The sequence below is a fragment of the Passer domesticus genome, chromosome 3, assembly GCF_036417665.1.
Source record: "Passer domesticus isolate bPasDom1 chromosome 3, bPasDom1.hap1, whole genome shotgun sequence".
In the NCBI taxonomy this organism is placed as follows: domain Eukaryota; kingdom Metazoa; phylum Chordata; class Aves; order Passeriformes; family Passeridae; genus Passer; species Passer domesticus.
This window is the reverse complement of record NC_087476.1, coordinates 119,725,184-119,743,047: the sequence shown is the minus strand read 5'-3', so window position 1 is coordinate 119,743,047 and position 17,864 is coordinate 119,725,184. Positions and strand designations below refer to the sequence as shown.

At 45.6% G+C, this 17,864-nt stretch overlaps 1 protein-coding gene and 1 long non-coding RNA gene across 5 annotated transcripts in view; both read right to left on the bottom strand.

Moving 5' to 3' along the window:
• Positions 1 to 8,664, bottom strand: part of LOC135297737 (uncharacterized) — a 69,639-nt gene extending 60,975 nt beyond the window's left edge. Inside the window, exons 1-2 of the long non-coding RNA XR_010359662.1 lie at positions 8,559 to 8,664; positions 7,366 to 7,438 (exon numbers count right to left, since the gene is read on the bottom strand). This is a non-coding gene — a long non-coding RNA (uncharacterized LOC135297737). The remainder of the gene's footprint in view (positions 1 to 7,365; positions 7,439 to 8,558) is intronic.
• A 248-nt stretch (positions 8,665 to 8,912) lies between these two features.
• CCDC85A (coiled-coil domain containing 85A) overlaps positions 8,913 to 17,864 on the bottom strand; it is a 67,420-nt gene continuing 58,468 nt past the window's right edge. For 2 of the 4 annotated variants that reach the window (XM_064415581.1, XM_064415583.1), the window contains one exon: positions 8,913 to 10,897. In XM_064415581.1, the coding sequence (XP_064271651.1) occupies positions 10,808 to 10,897 (90 nt within the window). In that variant the 3' untranslated portion in view covers positions 8,913 to 10,807. Of the gene's footprint in view, positions 10,898 to 14,169; positions 14,208 to 16,429; positions 16,550 to 17,864 lie in introns of all 4 variants that reach the window. The other 2 variants (XM_064415585.1, XM_064415580.1) reach the window with 2 other exon arrangements.

Sequence of the window (17,864 nt, the reverse complement as noted above, 5' to 3'; positions counted from 1 at the left end):
CCACCTTTGAACACCCATCTCAGAAGTGGCTGAGTTGTCCACCCTACAAGCCCCAAGGAGGGACTCTTGAAAATTCCTCAAATACTGATTTTTGGAACAGACCAACTCCCCTGGAGCAAGCAGGCACGTGTCATTAGTCACTTGGAGACCACACAATCCTCAGGTGGACTAAGCCATACAGATTTGCAGCAATAATAATGTGCACACCCATCAAATTAATCATCAAATCTGCTTTCTGGCTCCTCTTCCTTGATCCACTGAGTTAAGAGCGAAACAAAACCTCGATTCCTGCTACACCAGGATGGCTGAGAGGATCTATCAAGCCCTTACTCCACAGGCAACACTCTGCATGGCATAAATTATGGGGTCTGATAGCAAACCATCACTCTGCTACCACTGCTAACACACAGTGTTACTTATCTTCTAGACAAGTGTAATATTTTAGTGCAAATGGGTTTATGTACTAGTATTTCCTCATTTCTATGGCCTTGCCTCACCAGCCTCTATATTTTCACTTCCACAGCCAACAGCTAGTAATGGAGAAAAACACTGTACATTCATTACAGGTGAAAACAAAAAAAAAAAAAATTCCACATCCATTATTTCTTTATGCTCTGGTTAAAGGTTACTCTTTCCTCTTCATTCCTGTCTCCTGCAATTTATTGATCCTTTGCCAGGGTAATTCTTGGAGTAGGTAAAAATCTATTTGCACAAACAAGTGATATATTGTACAAACCACCATTCTTGAAAATTAAAACCTATACATATATATATGTACACAGACACATCTTTAAAGCATATCAGTAGCTAAGGAACTTTGTCACCTACCATGTGCAGACAGGCTGGGGTCTCCTTGCTTCTCCTGCCATGCGGAGCTGCTTCTGGAATTGCTGCTCGGGTCCTTTGGAAATGGCTGCTCATGGTAGCTCGTGCTGAGGGCTGCAGTGACAGTCCTGCCCCACGCCTGGCTGCCCTGCTCCCTTCAGAGGGAGAGCTCCTGTTCAGCAGTGGGGGCTCAGAGATCAGCCCACGTTTACAGCCCCAAAAAAGCAGCTCCCACATTCACCAGGTAAAACTGGACACAGCAAAAGCACAGAAAATGTTTTTGCGTTGGTCCTCCACATGACAGACCAAAATCTCCCAGATACCACTACTGAGGTGTTACACTTCAGCAATTACTCATTCCCCTGCCAGCAAATGGGAAACCTCTTTTGGTTGCCAGGAACTCCATGGCCAGGAGGGAGACACACATACAGAGTGATCAAAACCAACCTGGCAACACATCCCAGGGATGTCCACAGCACCCACTACAGCAAAGGAAGTCAGAGAATTCTCTTTTGTGCATTACTTCTCTCCTTCATCCATGTCTTTGCTTTGGGCTATGCTGACAGGTTGGACTTGGAGCTAAAGCATCACAAAATACAATGTTTATTGTCACCGTCTGCAGAAGAAAAGCTGTTTCTCTGACATTCCTACACAAAACAAACACACTCTGTGGGATAAAAGGAGCGGGGAGCTGCTCCAGCCACAGCCCAGCATGACTTCACAAGGCCCAGCAGCCTCTGCCAACTTGCCTGGCACAGCCACAAAACCAAATCCTGACCCAAGGCAGGAAAGGAGAAGAACTGAAATCTGCTCTCAGCTGCAAAGTTTTATTCCTCTGAGCACTGACAAAACCCAGATGGTCTTTCTCTGAGTGGAGACCATTTTGCACCTGGAAAGCTCCATTTGGGAAGAGAAACCAGAAGGCAAAGGGGAGAAATCTGCTCATGCAAGCACTTTGCAAACAGAGCTGTACCCCTCTAATCAGCAGCAAATGTTCCTGTGCACAGCAGGAATACATGCAAAGCAAACCTGTCTCTCAAAGAGATGAAGGCATTTCTTCACGTCAATAAATATTTCACACTGATGTAAACAAAACAACCCAAACAGACACCTGTTGGAAGGTTTAAAATTGAGGGAAAATGTGTTAACAAAAATGGTGGTAATGAAGCTGTTTGGGATGTAGCTTCCTTTTCTGAAATCATTTGAGTGATTGAAGGGCTGAAGTCAGCAGCAGACTGGGGGGACCTTCCCTCTGGAGCAGAGTTCAAACAGCAGGATTTTACTGAGCAATGTTCCCAAGCAAAGGCCACCAAGCATTCCCAGATGCCTTCCAGTAGTACCACAGCAAATCACACCACATATTAACATAAACATTAAGCTAAGACCAAACAAAATAAGCCTGATTTCAGGCCCAGGCTCCACGCACCCAGAGTAAACCCCATACAGCCTTACCGCTCTCTACCAACTTGCAAGGTGAAATTGATTTTTAATCCTTTTTAATCACTACCTGTGACAATTTCCATGTAAATTACCCACTCCTCAGGAAATTGCAACAGACACACCAAAACAAGAATAGGAAATGCATCGTTTTGAGGTAATTTTCCAGTGATTTATACCCATGAAATCCCAGTTAACAGGACTGCCTGTGTAAAGCAGCAATAGAAACGTGAAGGGATTTGGGCCTTTTTTTAAAGTGAATACCTGGTAAACCAGCATTAATTTTCTGGTATGTTGGAATATTGTAAGGATCACTCAAGTAATTGAAAACAGAATAAAAACTTGAGGGTGTGTGCAGTTATAGTTCAGCACTGCAGTCATTTTTGCTGCCCTTTGGACATCTTTATGTATCTGAAAAGAATGAAAACTCACAGGACACATCTGAGCAGAGAGTTACTTTGGTTACACAGCTCTCTTCTAATACTGTCCCTTAATTGATATAATTTCAGCTCCTCTTGGTCAGGCCACTGGAATTCTGAGGCTAGTAATATGCAAAATAGGAACTAAAAATGTGGTTAATAGACAGTTTAGCCCAAAACCTTTTTGGGAGCATATTTAATTACTCCTTGGGAAGAAAAAGAAAAAACTGCCTAATATTTCCTCCCCAATCAAACAAATAGCATGGGATAATTAGACTAAAGATCTTTCCCTCTTGCAATCACTCTGATTTTTATATATATATTTTTCTATGATGACAGAAAATGAAAATGCAGCAAATATGACTTAGAATCCATTTTTTTATAACATGCATTCAGAAAGTTTTCCTCTGTGACATCAACAGCTCCTGAGTTACCCACAGGGATGTATTTATGTAGATTCCATCCAGCCCAAGAAAAGTTCTCTCCCTCTATGACACAACGGACTGTAAATCTCCAAATTCCACCTATTTTTTTTTTTCCTTTTTCCCCTCCAGACTCTCCCAGATCAGTATTTTCTGTATTTATTGCAAGTACCTTTGCTGGGAGTGAAGGCCCCGTCCTGTGAGAGGAGAACGGAGCCATGAGGGAAGATGGCGGAGATGGGGCTGGGAGGGGAGAGTGGGGCCATGAGGGGAGGTGTGAGGGGAGATGGCAGAAAAGAAGTTGTGAGGGGAGAATGGGGCTGTAAGGGAAAATGGCAGAGATGGGGCTGTGAGGGGAGAGAGTTTTGAGGGGAGAATGGGACCATGAGGGAAAAATTGAGCTGTGAGAAGAGAGAGAGGAGCTATGAGGGAAGGTGTGAGGGGAGATGGCAGAGATGGAGCTGTGAGGAGAGCTGTGAGAGGAGAATGGGGCTGTGAGGAGAGAGAGGGGAGAATGGGGTTCATGAGGGGAGAGAGAGAGGAGATGGTGGAGATGGGGCTGTGAGGGGAGAGAGAGGAGTTGTGAGGAGAAAGAGGGGAGTTACGGGGAAAATGAGGCCACTGAGGGGAAAATGGGGCTGGGAGGAGATGCGGTAGCTCTGAGGGAAGAATGGGGCTGTGGGAGGAGAGTTTTGAGGGGAGACTGCAGAAGATGGGGCTGTAAGGGGAATTGTGAGGGAAGATGGTGCCTTGAGAGGGGAGAGAAGGGCTGTGAGGGAAGATGGTGCTGTGAGGAGAGAAAGGAGAGCTGTGAGGTAAGATGGGAGTCGTGAGGGGAGATGAGGCTCTGAAGAGGTGTTCCTCCCGCCGTCCCGGCTGTGAAAAAGCCAACTGTAAACACCAGCTCCGGGGAGCTGAGGGGACAGAAACACCCCAACACCCCCTGCCCTGATCCCAGCAAGTGACTCCTGGGACACGGCAGGACCAAGCCCTCAGTATTTTCCTCAACTAGGCGAACACATTTCTGACTGAGACCTCAGCATCAATTAATTAATCGAGATCCAAGATAAAACCTTATCAGCGCCAGTCTGGGCACTGATCACTGGCTGCCTCTTCTCTCCATTGTTCCTTTTTCCTGCTAAGGTAGGGATATTAGCAGGGGAAAAGTCAAGCCGGCTGTCACATGGAACTGTCCTCTGAGAAAAGAGAAGGCAGCTTCAAAAGAGCCGAGGAAAGCAGCTGGGAAAGCTTCAAGTTGTCTAGTTTTCATTTATTTGCATTTTTTAACTAATTGCTCATTTTTGCACCTGAAAATGCCTCTGAAGTGCCTTTAGAGCAGAACATTTATTGCTCTCTGCAGCACATACCTGCCTTCCCATCCAGCTCAGTTTTCCACCAGCGCTTGCAGAAACATTTTCCTGGACACAGTAAAGTTATTACTTAACATAAGCACATATGGATTATGGATGCTCTGCATGGATATTTCTGCACATTCCATTCTGTCAGGGTACCAACACAATCTCTTCCCTGCCTCTTTAGCTTTGTTTGTCCATGGCTGTAAATGCAGATAAGCTGCTCCAAGACAACCCATAGGTGCTGGAACAGTGCATGAAGAAACTGAAACCTCCAGTTCATGCTTAGCAGCATAAAGTGAGAGTACCCAAGCAATACATCCAACCCCCAAAATACTCAGTGCAAAACTCTGAAATCTCTAGTGAGAAGCCAAAGAGATGCTGCAAAATTGCCACAACAGGCTTAAAAACAAAAACCAAAAGGAAGCATGAAAATCATGCCAGAAAGGAAAAAAAACCAAAAACCCCACAGTTTTAACATCAGAACATACAAGAATGCTCATAAGGAAGGCTTTAAAATGAGTTTCACAATTTGTTGTGATTGAAGAAAAGGCCTTATTTATGACATCACTCAGCTTGCACCTAATTGTATGCACATGTTGGGGCTCCAGCCTGAAGCAATGGGTTAATTCTCCAATTATTTCACAGGATTAGAACTACTTTTTTTTTTTTTTCCCAGGAAATGTAGTGTGATTGTGAAGCCCATCAAGACATGCTATTTCATAATTAATTCTAAATAAAAAGTGAATTCTCTCCTTTGTCTAAATAGTTTGCTTTGGCTCAGCTAGGAGCAGCAATTAGCAGGACAGCCTCCCTGAACACATTTGATCTGCTACAGGGTTTCCTGCTGTGGATCAGAGGAACAAACCTGATTTCACACAATCCATGGGGTTTATGTTGGCTGGATGTGCTGTAATTAAAATGATCTTTTTTTTTCCCCAAGGGCTTTGTTTATCTGCTTGTGCTTTCTCACAGAGAGGCATTCACATACCTAATTTAGCACTTCTGTTGATTTACACTTCTGCTCTTTACCAGCTCCCTTTGTAGCATTCCCTGTTTGTAGTTTGGTGCAGAAACTGGGACCTGTTGTCATTGGTGTTATAGGTCTGTTTTATTAGCAGGAGTAGAGGAACAGTTCCCATGGAAACATTCCCATGTTTCATGGTGTGCTTTTCCTGGGATTCTCAAGGTTGGGTAGGGTGGGCTCTGGGCCTTCCTAAATGGGAGCATGCAGCAGTCTGTGGAGACTTCCCCCTCAGCAGGGGGAGGAAAAACCTGTATTTTTAGATAGTGTATTTCCTCTCTTGTGAAGTCTAAAACAGAGCAGCTCAACGGCCCCACACCATTGATTGATGTTCAGGCTGATCCCACTGCTCTGACAACAAACCGGATCCTACTTGGAAAGGCCAGCTCCAAACCCAAGAGAACATTTTCCTTTCACTCTGACCTTTACACTTGAGCTGCGAGTGAAGCTGTGCTTTAACAGGGCTCAGCACACTGGCCTGAGCCAGGATGGCCCTCCCTGTGTCACACCAGGGATTTCCCACATTCCTTGGAAAAAGACCCCAAACACACCATCAAACCCCTCCTGCTCTACAGTGGAGGTGTTCAGGCCTGGGAACACCACTGCTCACAAGGCAATCCCAGCCCCTGGCAATTACCAAAAATGAGAAAAAGAAAATGAAGTCACCCGTGGAAGGATTAAACCACCTTCTCTCTCCCTCAGTGTTTGCCACACACAGGTGAGCTCATTGCAAATCGACTGTCCCACCTAAACACAGCACAAGATCCACCTGCAGCCTGGACCCTGGCAGGGCAGGTCCCCATTCCCCTTCCCTTTTTACTGTTTCTTTCCAGAAGCTGACAATGGGCTCCCAGAGTTATTTTTTCCTTTTTTTTTCTGCAGCCTCAAAAATATTGTTTTAAATCTACTTCAACCTATACATAGTAGTGAGGGGCAAAGAAATCCAAAGAAACTTCAAACTTCAGGGACACAGCCAGTGCTTTGAAGAGATCATTGTAACAAGTTCTTATTCAAGAGGAGAGCAATTATCATGTTCTAACAAACACATTAAATAATTCAGTATTATTACTTTGGCATGTCTTTGTGAACCAGGTGTTTAGGGAGAGGTTTCAGACAGAAGCATGTGATGCAGTCTCTGGGGTCCTTCCCTACCAGCCAGTAGCACAAGGAGAGCCACTGATGCTTGGACTAGGCTGGAGCTCCCCAGAGCCTGACTCCAGCAAAGCCCTCATATCAGTATCACAGGACTCTGTGATTTTACTTATTTCCATCATCCCCATCGATATTTCTCCATTTTAGAATTACTCACACAGAACTGTCTGAGCTTTCACAGTTAAGGAAGATTCAAGTAAGGTTTCTGTCTCTAGTCCGTGTTATCTTAAGTTTTTAAAACACAGTCATATTTTTACTTATGCAAGAGTATTCAAAAGTTCATTTTCATTCATACTACCATGTCTGTGTTGTTTAACCCCTACCAATCCCACACAGTCTTGCTAAGCCTTCCCCTGCTCTGACCTTCCACACACTGAAAATCTCAACCATGCTGTGCTATTTCTGGGATTTAAAAAAACCACAAAAACAACCAAACAGGAGGAGTCTGGAGCCACCAAGCAGGAGGGAAAGGAGCTTTTTCTTTAAGAAAGGAGTGATTCCAAGCAAGATGATTTGCTCATACCTCCTTTGGCATTCCCCTTCGCCCTCACTCCCAGTATTGCATATATCAGACCCAAGTTGCCAGCTCTGGCAAACATCCTCTCCTGCACGTGCTAGAAAGTCCCATAACCACAAATCAGCCCAGCAAACCCCTGTTTGCTGCTTGATTAATTAATGCAGAGCCTCTATTTACTCATTCCAGGCTGAGCTGCTATCGAGCCAGCTGTTCTTACCTTGGGGACCTGGGATGACCAGAGTGGCAGCTTGGTGCTGGTTTGGGGACACTCATGGCTGGTTCACCTGAGCCTGGAAAACACAAGTGTGGAGACAGACAGAGATTTTGGCATTCCATCCCCAGCAGCTGCATTTGCTGGCCCATTCTGCTCAAAATAAAAGACAGTCTCATCAAGACCTTTTTTCCACTTAAAAGTGGAAAACATTTTCTTCTGTATCAAAGTTGTGAGATCAGTATAAAGAATTCACACCACCCCGGGACTTACTTCAAAAACTTCTGGGGAATTAAATAAACCCACGCCCTGGCATGGCTGGTATTTGTTGGGGAGGCAACACAGAGAGCCTGGGGGCAGTTGGTGTTTGAGAGGTTTGGGTAGCACAAAGGAGCACCGGGCCAGGCGCTGTCCCCAGGCCACAGAGGCTGTTTGGGCTAGCTCTGCTCCAAACATTACAAAGGGCACGCTGGCTTCGTGCCACGTTCATAAACATGTCCATCAACTGCAGCCTTTGGGGAGCAGGCTCTACTGAAACCAGTCACTTGCTGAAAACAAAGTGCCATTCTTTACCTTCTAACCCTTCAGCAAAGCAGCTCTCCTGCAGCACTGAAGGTAAAATCCACTCCATACATGCACTACACAAGTGCTATTTAAAATTCACTCACACAGTGAATTTATAGCTCATTCAGGCTCAGCTCAGATCCTGGGAAAGGCCCCGTAACAACATGTGCAAATCTTCAACCAAAGCAGAGTTCTGCTAAAAACAATTGCACAAAGAGTCCACGAGGCTTGGCACAGTTGAATTTCACTGAAAAAGGCTTAACCACAGGGGCAGGGAGCAAGACAGAGGAGCTGAAGGTCCCAAGTACTACAGCAATTTTTATTCATTAGCACAGAGGCCTTTCAGTAAGCTACAGACTCTCCCCAGAGCACTGACCCCCTTATCCACACACTGCCCACTTTCTCCTCTTAGGAAGGTGCACTTGAAGGAGTTCCCATGGGATTTATTAGTTTAAAGATATTGATTGTACTAAGCATCTCTTTTCTCCAGAAAATTTAGTGAAAGTTCTCTGCTCTGCACTAAGAGCCAGCCCTTTCCCCTGGCCCACACAAACCCATCCTGGGACAGAGATGTGGTGACACAGGAGGCCACCAACACACTACAGGACACTGCCAGCCCCCCCAGCACCCCTTACCTGAACAAGACTCCAGGAGCTCCACATTCTCCTGTCTGCACCCCAGGACTGCTCTGTGAGGAGGGCAGGATGAAAGAACCAGCACAGCTGTCCTGGGGCTGCAAACACAGCACAGCTGAGGACTGAAGGAGTTGCACCTGGTCACAACCCCTGCACAATTACCTACAGCTGTTCTTTGTTCAGCAGAAAACAGAGAAGCAACTTCACATTGCTGGCATTTTTTAAAGACACCTGGCCAGAAAATGAAGAAAAATGCAGATAATTTCTCAGTCAAGCAGGAAACGTTTTCAATGGCTCCTGCCTGTAAGCCCAAGCAGCTCAGAGCTTCAGTCAGTAAAGGAGAGCAAACAAGGGTGGGATTCTATAATTTATTACCGTTGCTAAGATGAACACAATACTTGATACCCCATCGTATGCAGAACTGTAAAAAAATAGTTTTAATACAGTATCAAAATTTACACAAGTGTAGTGTCAAAAGACCAGTGTCCCTCGCTTGGCCCCTGCACGTCCAGAGTGCGGGCACAAGTACAGGTGTTACAGCTGTTCATACACACAGAGATAGGAATACAACAATTGAACTCTGCAAACAATATAGGGGAGAAAACAACCTGGGAAGAGAACAGATAGCTGGCTGGGCTGGGGTTAGATCAGAAAGCACGCAGGAGGGCAATGGTTCAAAACAGAAGGCTGGATTCTGCACTTCCAACTCAAGGAGAAGCAGTGAACAGGAGTTTTCCCAAGAAAGCAACGCTGGATCAGAGGCCTTACATTGAATGGTACCAAGTGAAAATAACAACAGAAACCAACAGAATTACTGCTGCAAATTAACACACTTTTTCTGAAGACAGATAGCAGATTTACATCATACTCCTATATAACAAAAGATTGTACAGCAACAGAGCTACATTTCACTGCAAATAGCCCACGGATACAGTCCAAGCTCAGAAAAACAGAGGTTCTGACTTTGGCTCAAATCTTAGTAACCAAGAACAAACCAGAAACCCAGGAATTGTTGCATTCCTATTTTTTTTTAAATTCATTTTTATTAGTCTTTTTGATACTCAGCTATGGTAAAAAGTTAAGCAACAGCATTCAGTCACAAGCCTGTTGCACATTCATACATGAAACTATCATTGCTTTAAGATATACACAAAATATCTATCGTTGTAATTCAATACACACAACTAGGATCATACACAGAGATAAAAATAAACTAAGCACATCTAGGGCGCCGTCTGGTCAAATCTCAGGCAATCTGAACAAGAGCTTTCTGCCTCATAATAATGAAAGGCATGCTCTGAGGATAATAAAACCTTTTTCTTTGAAAGAACGCTACAGTGGCAAGAAAAGCTTTTTTTAATAATGCAGTGCAATCTTTTAGATCCTTGTAGGCTCTTGTTAAACAAACCAGCATGTCTCTAAATTAAACAGTAGAAATTAGCATCCTGACAATTGGAATATAATTTCCAAAATAAATTCTAATGGAAATCCTGACTTGAGACCTGTAATAATGATGCCTAAGTATTCTGTTCATTAAAGGGCCGTTCATTAAACACCTTACACCTCTTCAGAAGATGTGCATCAAAGTGAATCAAAAAGAAAGCTATCTTGACTTTCATTTAGAAAGAAATTGTGGATCACTACAAGTACTGTAGTTATGCTACACTACCGGCTGGTTAGGACTTTATGGTCTTTTAGCACCTCCAAAGGCAGGTATTCTACCAAAGCAAAAAAATCACCTGGAAATTGCCTAAGCACCATTAACGGATCCTTTACAGACTGAAGTGTGAGTTACTAAGAAGCGACTTTCTCAAGCCTGCAGAGACCAAAGGCACAGTTTTTCAGTGTCTCTCCAGTCTGCTGAAAAACCTCTCTTAAATCCAGTGGAAAACTCGTTCAGACCTATCAGAGATTCACTGTAACTAACCAAAATAAAACTTATTTCGCCTAACGCCTGCAGAATCCCAAACATCTTTTGGTTAGGATGGCAATACCTCAGTGCTTCTAAGGGTGGAGTGTTGCAGTGAGGGCGCAGAGCTTCATTAGCTGGGCTATTGGAACAGCAGGATTGGGGGACACTGCCACACAGCTCCTGGCAGACCCCTGTGCAGAATGTCCCCGTTTCCAGCAGTCTCTTGCAGTGCAGACCCCCGTGGTCAGCTGGGAATTGCGGCGGACACAGGCGGTGCTTCCCCTCTCCCGGGCAGTGCAGGGTGTGCTCTTCAGAGAGAGGATGTGCTCAGGGCCTCTTACATGGGTCCTTTGTACTGATTTCCTGCCAAGTGTTGTCTAATTCCAGGGCACGACCCTGCAGCATCTCCAAGTTTCCTCCACACAACCTAGAGGGAGGGATGGAAAGAGAGGTCATTATTCCCAGCTAAGGAGCACTGGTGTTCCTATGGACATGCAGCTGGAATGCCACAGCTTGGCACACACACCATGCAGCACAGCTAGGACACAGGGCAGGGACACACAACAGGAGCAGAGACTGTCCCTCAAGGGACACAACACTTCTGAACACAGAAAGCACATGCTGCCAGGTAGAAATGATTAAAAACAGGGACACATGAACTGGCACGTGCATCACTGGGATATTTTATGCTCCACACACAACACTGAGGGTGTTTGCAGACCTCAACAGAAACTCTGTCCAACTATTTCCCCAACCACATCTCTTGCAGATTATGATTCAGAAGCACAAAGATCCATCCAGAGGTGTCTAAACGTCTCCAGTTTAAAAACCACAGAGCTGTTCTCTCTTTCAAAGGGTTTACTTGTTCTCTTAAAATCAAGCAAGGCATTAGAAGTGTTTACTCCACTAGCCCTTCCCTGAGGTCAGAGGAATTGTGCCTGCACTCACTGTGCTTAACACCCATGTTACAATACTGGAACTAAAAAAGCAGAGAAGTGAAACCCCCAACACTCAGGGAAGTATTTTACAATGATTTATAGAAAGGTTGATGGAATAGAAGCACAAGAACAGCAGCTGGTGTCATGTCCCCAGGCCTCTTAGGGACCACTAGAGACAAGAATGGTGATTCCTATCAATTGTATCACAATTTCAGATTATTTTTTTGTAACTGCTACTAAATCACCCACTAATCTCCAGGCCAACAGCAATATGACTGTCAAGAAAGGTAAAAGCTCTTTTCCATTGTCATCATTCATTATTTTACCAGTGCCTAAAGTCCAGCAGTGAACAGACTCTGCATTAGCTGGCACTGAATAAAAACAAAGGAGCTGGATCCTGGGAAGCTGACATCCTGAAAAGGTAGTTCCTGTAGCTGATGAGCAAAGGCAGAACAAACCCAAGGTCCTACTGTGATTCTGTGCAAGAGAGGGGGAAATAACCCAGTTTCTCTGAGCCTTTGCTGAAGAAACCTGAGTGTAAGCATGAAAACCAGAAATAATTTAGACTGGAAGCAACATGGCTACAGAGCCAAAGCACAGGGCTAAACAAAGTCAAGTCTTTAAAGGGAACTGTCCTTAATTCCAATGGGAGGGCACGACCCAAACCCTGCAAACTTGCCATATGACCAAAATGTTGCAGCCAGGAATCCCAAGTCACCATCATAAAAAAAACCTGTGTGCTTTAGGCATGTTTGCTGTGCAGTGAAACACTGCAGTGGTGAGAGTGTGAAAAATGGGGGTTCAGTGACACCTCCCAAACTGGGTGTCTGTGACACAGCCAGGCTGGATCTGGCTATTCTTTCCAACCTCTGGCTCCTGATTTTCCTAATTTAATACTAGCAAAGAGGAAAATCTCCTGGACAGCTTTTGTGAGATGTAGGCAGGTACATTGCACCTACCCACAACTTTCAACAATTTTTCTTCTCAATAAATATTAAGACAATATTTACCATGCAGCTAATTGTGACAGTAATAAACCAGGGGTGACTCTTCCCAAAGTCCCTTATCCCACCTGAATGAGTGACCCCTGATTGCTAGGAAGGGACAAACCCGTTCAAGAGAGCCCATGTCCTCAGCACAAGTGACAAACTGGGGTCAAAATGTCACTCAAAATAATTCCAAATTCCAGCAGAAACCTCAGCTAAAGGACAGCTGTGAGGCTCACGATGAAGCCATGGAAATTCCTTTTTAGCTTACTTCAACGCAGCAGAGTGGCAGGATGCAGGAATGTCCCTGGAAGCCAGGCAGGAACCTGCACCCAACTGCAGGTGAGAGCCTTTACATCTGCTGGCTGCAGCAGCATTCCAGCCCTATGGGACCCATGAGCAGCAGGAAATACCCCTGGAAATCTCAGCTCCCTGAGCCCTCCAGCCCAGCTACACCCCTAATCCCAGCTGGTGAATCCCACCTTCCCTTGGCCTCCCTTCCCAAGAGAACTGCAAACAAAACTTCCAGTAACCTGAGAAAAATCATGAATAACACCCCTCCAGACCTTCCTGTGCTTTGGAATTACCCCCATGCTCTCTAATACACCATGAGCTACCTCTAACCTGCTGCCACGTGTGGCTACATTCTCAAAAGGCACTACAAGCTTAGAAATGCAAAGCAAAACCATTCCCAAATACATTGTGGATGAGGAGGCACCAATTCCATTTGCACATCCTGAGGAAAGGATTCCCACCTCTGTTATCTCAATAAAATAGCAGCACTATCATATACCAGCATGAATTACACATGCATATTTGCATTTTGCAATGTTTTGGTACCAGATTGCATTTTGGTACCAGTCAACACCACGCTTCACAATTCTGGAGCTCAAAGTGAAACTTGTCATGGTTCCACTGTTTTCACAGGAAAAAGGATGCCATGGCAAATGTTTCCTGTGAAACACCCACAGTGCATCAGGCTGCAGCTAAACACTGAGTTACAGCCTGGCAGGAACTGCAAGGAGAATGCAAAAGAAAAGAAACATTATAATTAGTTCATCACAAATCCCCTGTGCTTTTAATGTGGACTGGGTGGGTGTAAGAGAAGACATAACTAGAAAGGAAATAACCAACTATTTTAAAAGTATAATAATATATCAATAGTCAAATCAGGCACAGATTAGAAGAGTCAGAGGAAAAGGGAGCATTTCAATGCCAGCAGCAGAGCTTTGAATGGCTGGGGAACAAAGGGACGAGGTGGGATACAAGTATATATTTGAGATTTACACAAAGGAAGTGATAATGTCAAATTGAGCATTTTAGAAGTGGCATTACTTACATCACAAGAATTTTTATGGATTGCTATTAAATATGTATAACTTACAAACTGGGGTTTTATCCGTAAATTGTGAAGGAATATCACAGGCAGAAAAATATAAAAGGGCCATTGTTCAGGTGGGGAAACTGAGGCTGTCAGGCTTCATCACAATTGCCAAGTTTTATTCTTATGAAGGATAAGTTCAGGTCAGCTGAGTCATACAGTACTTTATCCCAGATATATTATACACATAGATTTTTCTGATCAATACTAACCCAGATGTTAACACTACAGTGTTCCTAATGAAACAGTAATTGCATTACAGAAACAGTAATTGACTTAATTTCCATATAAAATCTTCAAGGGCGTACTGTCAGCATTTAAACAAAGATTACTCTGCATCTTCAGGTGTTTCCAGGCTCAATATGGAATATAAAATTAAACACCTTAAACTTACCCAGCACATTTTCCCAGCTGTCCCAGTGCAAAGCAAACCTGTGTGGGGCACCACAAGCAGTTTGGTCAGATACAAGAGGCCCAGCATGGGGGCACACACGTGCCAACCTCTTCTTCCAGCCATCCTCCCTGGCAGAGCAGGTCATGGAAGAACCAACCAACTGCATGCCAAAGCTCTGCTCCTGTTCCCCACTTCCTCCACCAGAAGGAGAATCCAGGCAATTGTTTCAATATTTTTTTTCATTTTTTTCAAAGCCAGGAAGACAACAGGAGTATTTTAACAACTCCTTCCTCTGTTTTCTAATGGAAATGTCCCTTGAAAACACATTCCTGCTCTTTAGGTTTCTTGCTGTGCACAACTGGTTGCACTAACAATGCGGTTTTATAACAGAGACTATTTCTTTGTTGCAGGCATTCCAAGTTGCCAAATTAGTACAGAAAAGCATGCTCCTGGTGCTGGCTGGTTCTTCCTCCTGTACCTGATCCTGCAGGGTGTGCACTCCCCAGAAAGGGGGGACCAAACCCTTGTGTCCACCCTGGAAACAGCAGGGTCTGCTCCCTGCCTGGGGATGGGGCAGTCTGGGAGCTGACAGCTCACTCTCCATTTGGATCCAACACTTCATTCATATCAATTGCTGCAGTACCTCCTAGTGAACTTAAAGCTCAGCTTTCACATCATATTGAACTAAACTCTGTGTATTTCTTATCAATCCATTTCAGCAAGCAAAGCATCAGCTGTTGTTCCAATATTTCACTTACAGAGACCAGCTGTTATTACAGGTTGTCAAAAGCACCTCGTTAAATGCTCTCTTCAGGGAAGAGCCTTTGCCAAGGGGGATTTTAAGAGAACTACAAAAGGCTTTTTTCCATAATGACACATGATCTCTCAACGAAATTACCCAGCATAGCTTCATTTTCTCGGCAGCAGCAGGTGAAACACATGGCAGATGCAGAGAGGACCTGGAGCACTGTGGAGCAGGCACTCCTCGGGAGCAGGGAATGTTGTGGGACGTGAGCACGGTGCCCTGCTGGGCAGGGTGCTGCTGCCAGGGACACGCTGGGGAGGCACCCAGAGGGCACCAGGAGAGGGGCTGGGGCACTCCCCGCTGCCTGTCCCCTTGGAATGCCAGCAAAACAGGAGAGCTGGCTGCAGGGAAGCGCTGCTGTGCCCGGGGTTGTGTTACAGGAAGGGATCTGATTGCTGTAATTTGTGCTCGCTTCACTTGCATGAACCCATTTCCTCAGGCCCCACCAAGGAGAAGCCAATGTCACCCTGTGCAGGAACTCGGATGTCCAGGTAAGGCAACAGCACTGCTGAGCTCAAAACCAGAGCAAATGTCTGCAGAAGTCCCTTCCAGAAAGAGGGCAAACCTCCCCCTCCAAGTATGTCCCTGCAACATCTGCATAGGTGGGGAATAACACCCAATTAACCTAAAGAAGGTTAGAAATGAGTGAAGCACAGGAGAGAAGAGGTGCCCAAAGCCCCAGACAGCCACGACTGAGCCAGCACGGGGAGGGAGGAATACACAGTCCTCACTCTGCTCAGCTCTCCCTCAGCTTTATCCCCCTGCAGAGGAACACGGACACCACTGGTGCCTGTGCTGCAGGGGAACAGTGAACTCAGCCACTTGTAGTCCCATGAAACCCCATAAACCTTGGACATCTTTAACACTTTCTAAGTTTCTTTAATTGCAACAGTTTTACTGCTGACAGAAGGGAGAACTTGAAACTTTACCCCTCTGATTACTTGTGTCAACTGCTGTGTAACAATGGCACACAGGCCCTTGCAATCCACCCTGACTTCAGGGTAAAACACCTCTGTTCCCAAGGGAGTTCCCACACTGACCTTGGGATTGTGGTCTTTGCTATTTTTAACACAAATATACTGTGTGCCTTGGCTTTATCTCTGCATTAAAGTCTTTCCCCCTGCACAGGTTACAGGAATCCCTTGTATTCCACTGGAGCACAAACATGAAACAATGAAAGGCTTCCTTATTCAGCAAAACACCACTTCCAGCCTCAAAGAAAAACTACAAATGTAACATGGAGAGCAGCTACAGCTGGAATCAACACGGCTGAGAGGGCAGGACCCTGCCCAGGAAACACACAGTCCACAGATGCAATGAGTGACAAACAGAAACAACCCCACTCATGACAGTAACATCCCGGTGGTGCCCACGGGGATGTTGCCAGGACAATACACACGTGTTGAGGGACACACAGGACGTTTGGCATGGACTGTACCAGAGGAGCAGCGTTACCTTCAGAGCATTTACCACTGAGTCAGACTGCTGAGAGGCTGAGCCATGTCCACTGACGTTGGCTGGCTCGTTTGCAGAGCAGTGACTCCCCTCCGCCCCTCCTGGCATCCTAATGGCATCCTTCCAAAAAATTAAACACTATTTAATACACAAAAGCCTTGGTCACTGATTTAAACAGATGTCAGTTATTTGTTGCTCTTTTGCAAAAGGCTGAGAAGTGCTGAAGGTGGGTGTTACTCCAAAGCCCCCCTCTTTTCGTGCCACAGTAACCAAGGGCCATTGAGGCAGTGTTACCCAAATGTGGCCCTCAAGGGCATTTCCCTGGAAAATCAGGACATAGTAACAAAATTTCTTATGTGTGTACATCGCCTCTCAGAAGTGCTACAAAGTTTAGAGAGATAATTTCAAGCTCGGTGTAAGGTTTTTAGAAGGTCTAATTTTATCTCTGTAATTCTGGAGGTTGTTCCTTCAACAGAACTCGTATTTTTGAACGTTGCTGAAGGTTTGCAGCACGAGCTGAGGGGCAGCCGACCAGGGAAGGAGTCAGGAGCTCCAGGCTGCCAGCTCCCTCCTTCCCTGCCTCCAGCTCCTCCAGGCCAGGCCCCCTTGGCCTGAGAGGTGTCAGCTTGTCCCCAGCAGTGACAGCCTCAGGGGCTTCGTCCTCCCAGTGGACACCTGGAAGGGCTCTTCAGGACACTGCTAAAAAATGCAAGCTGCCTCAACTCTTCCAGCCCAGTCACCTCCACCTTTGCAGGATGTAAAGCATCTCCTGGAGTGAGGTAACCTGAGCAAGCAGGAGTGCTAAAAATACCCCTGCTGCATCCGTGGGCAGCCACGGGACCGCCCCAGCCCCGCTCCCGAGCTGCTCCCAACCCGCCCTGCTCCTCCTTTCGTTCCTCATGCAGAACTTTGGGGGGAGAAAAAAGAGAGAAATACAAAGAAGCAAAACGTTTCAAAAACCGAGGGATGGAAATTTCCTCCCTTAAAGAGTAACAAACACCATAGGAAACATTAAGAAATAATGTAGCAGTAATTCCTGCTGGAATGTGTGGGAAATGCGTTTCTGAAGGAAAAATAATGACAGTGGAAAGAGCCTCTGATGAGGATCGGTGCCCCTGTGCAGTCATTTGCCCTGCTGAGCAAGCACACAGCACAGGGCAGAGCTTTTGGGGGGGTCTCTAATCTAAACAATAGGAAAAGATGAAGGTGGGTGTGGGAGAAAAAGGGCACGGGGCAAAGACACGAGGCTGAACTTCACAGATCCAGTCTGCCTGAAAATTCATTGGAAAGTAACCCAGTAAAGCAGGTTCCTAATGCTCTTGGGATACACTACGGCCACTGTAAGCAATGGTGCAGGCTCAGAGCAGTGCCAAGGGGCAGAGAGAACCCTGCAGCCCCCCAACACATCAGCTCGACCCCCACAGCCATCTAGACT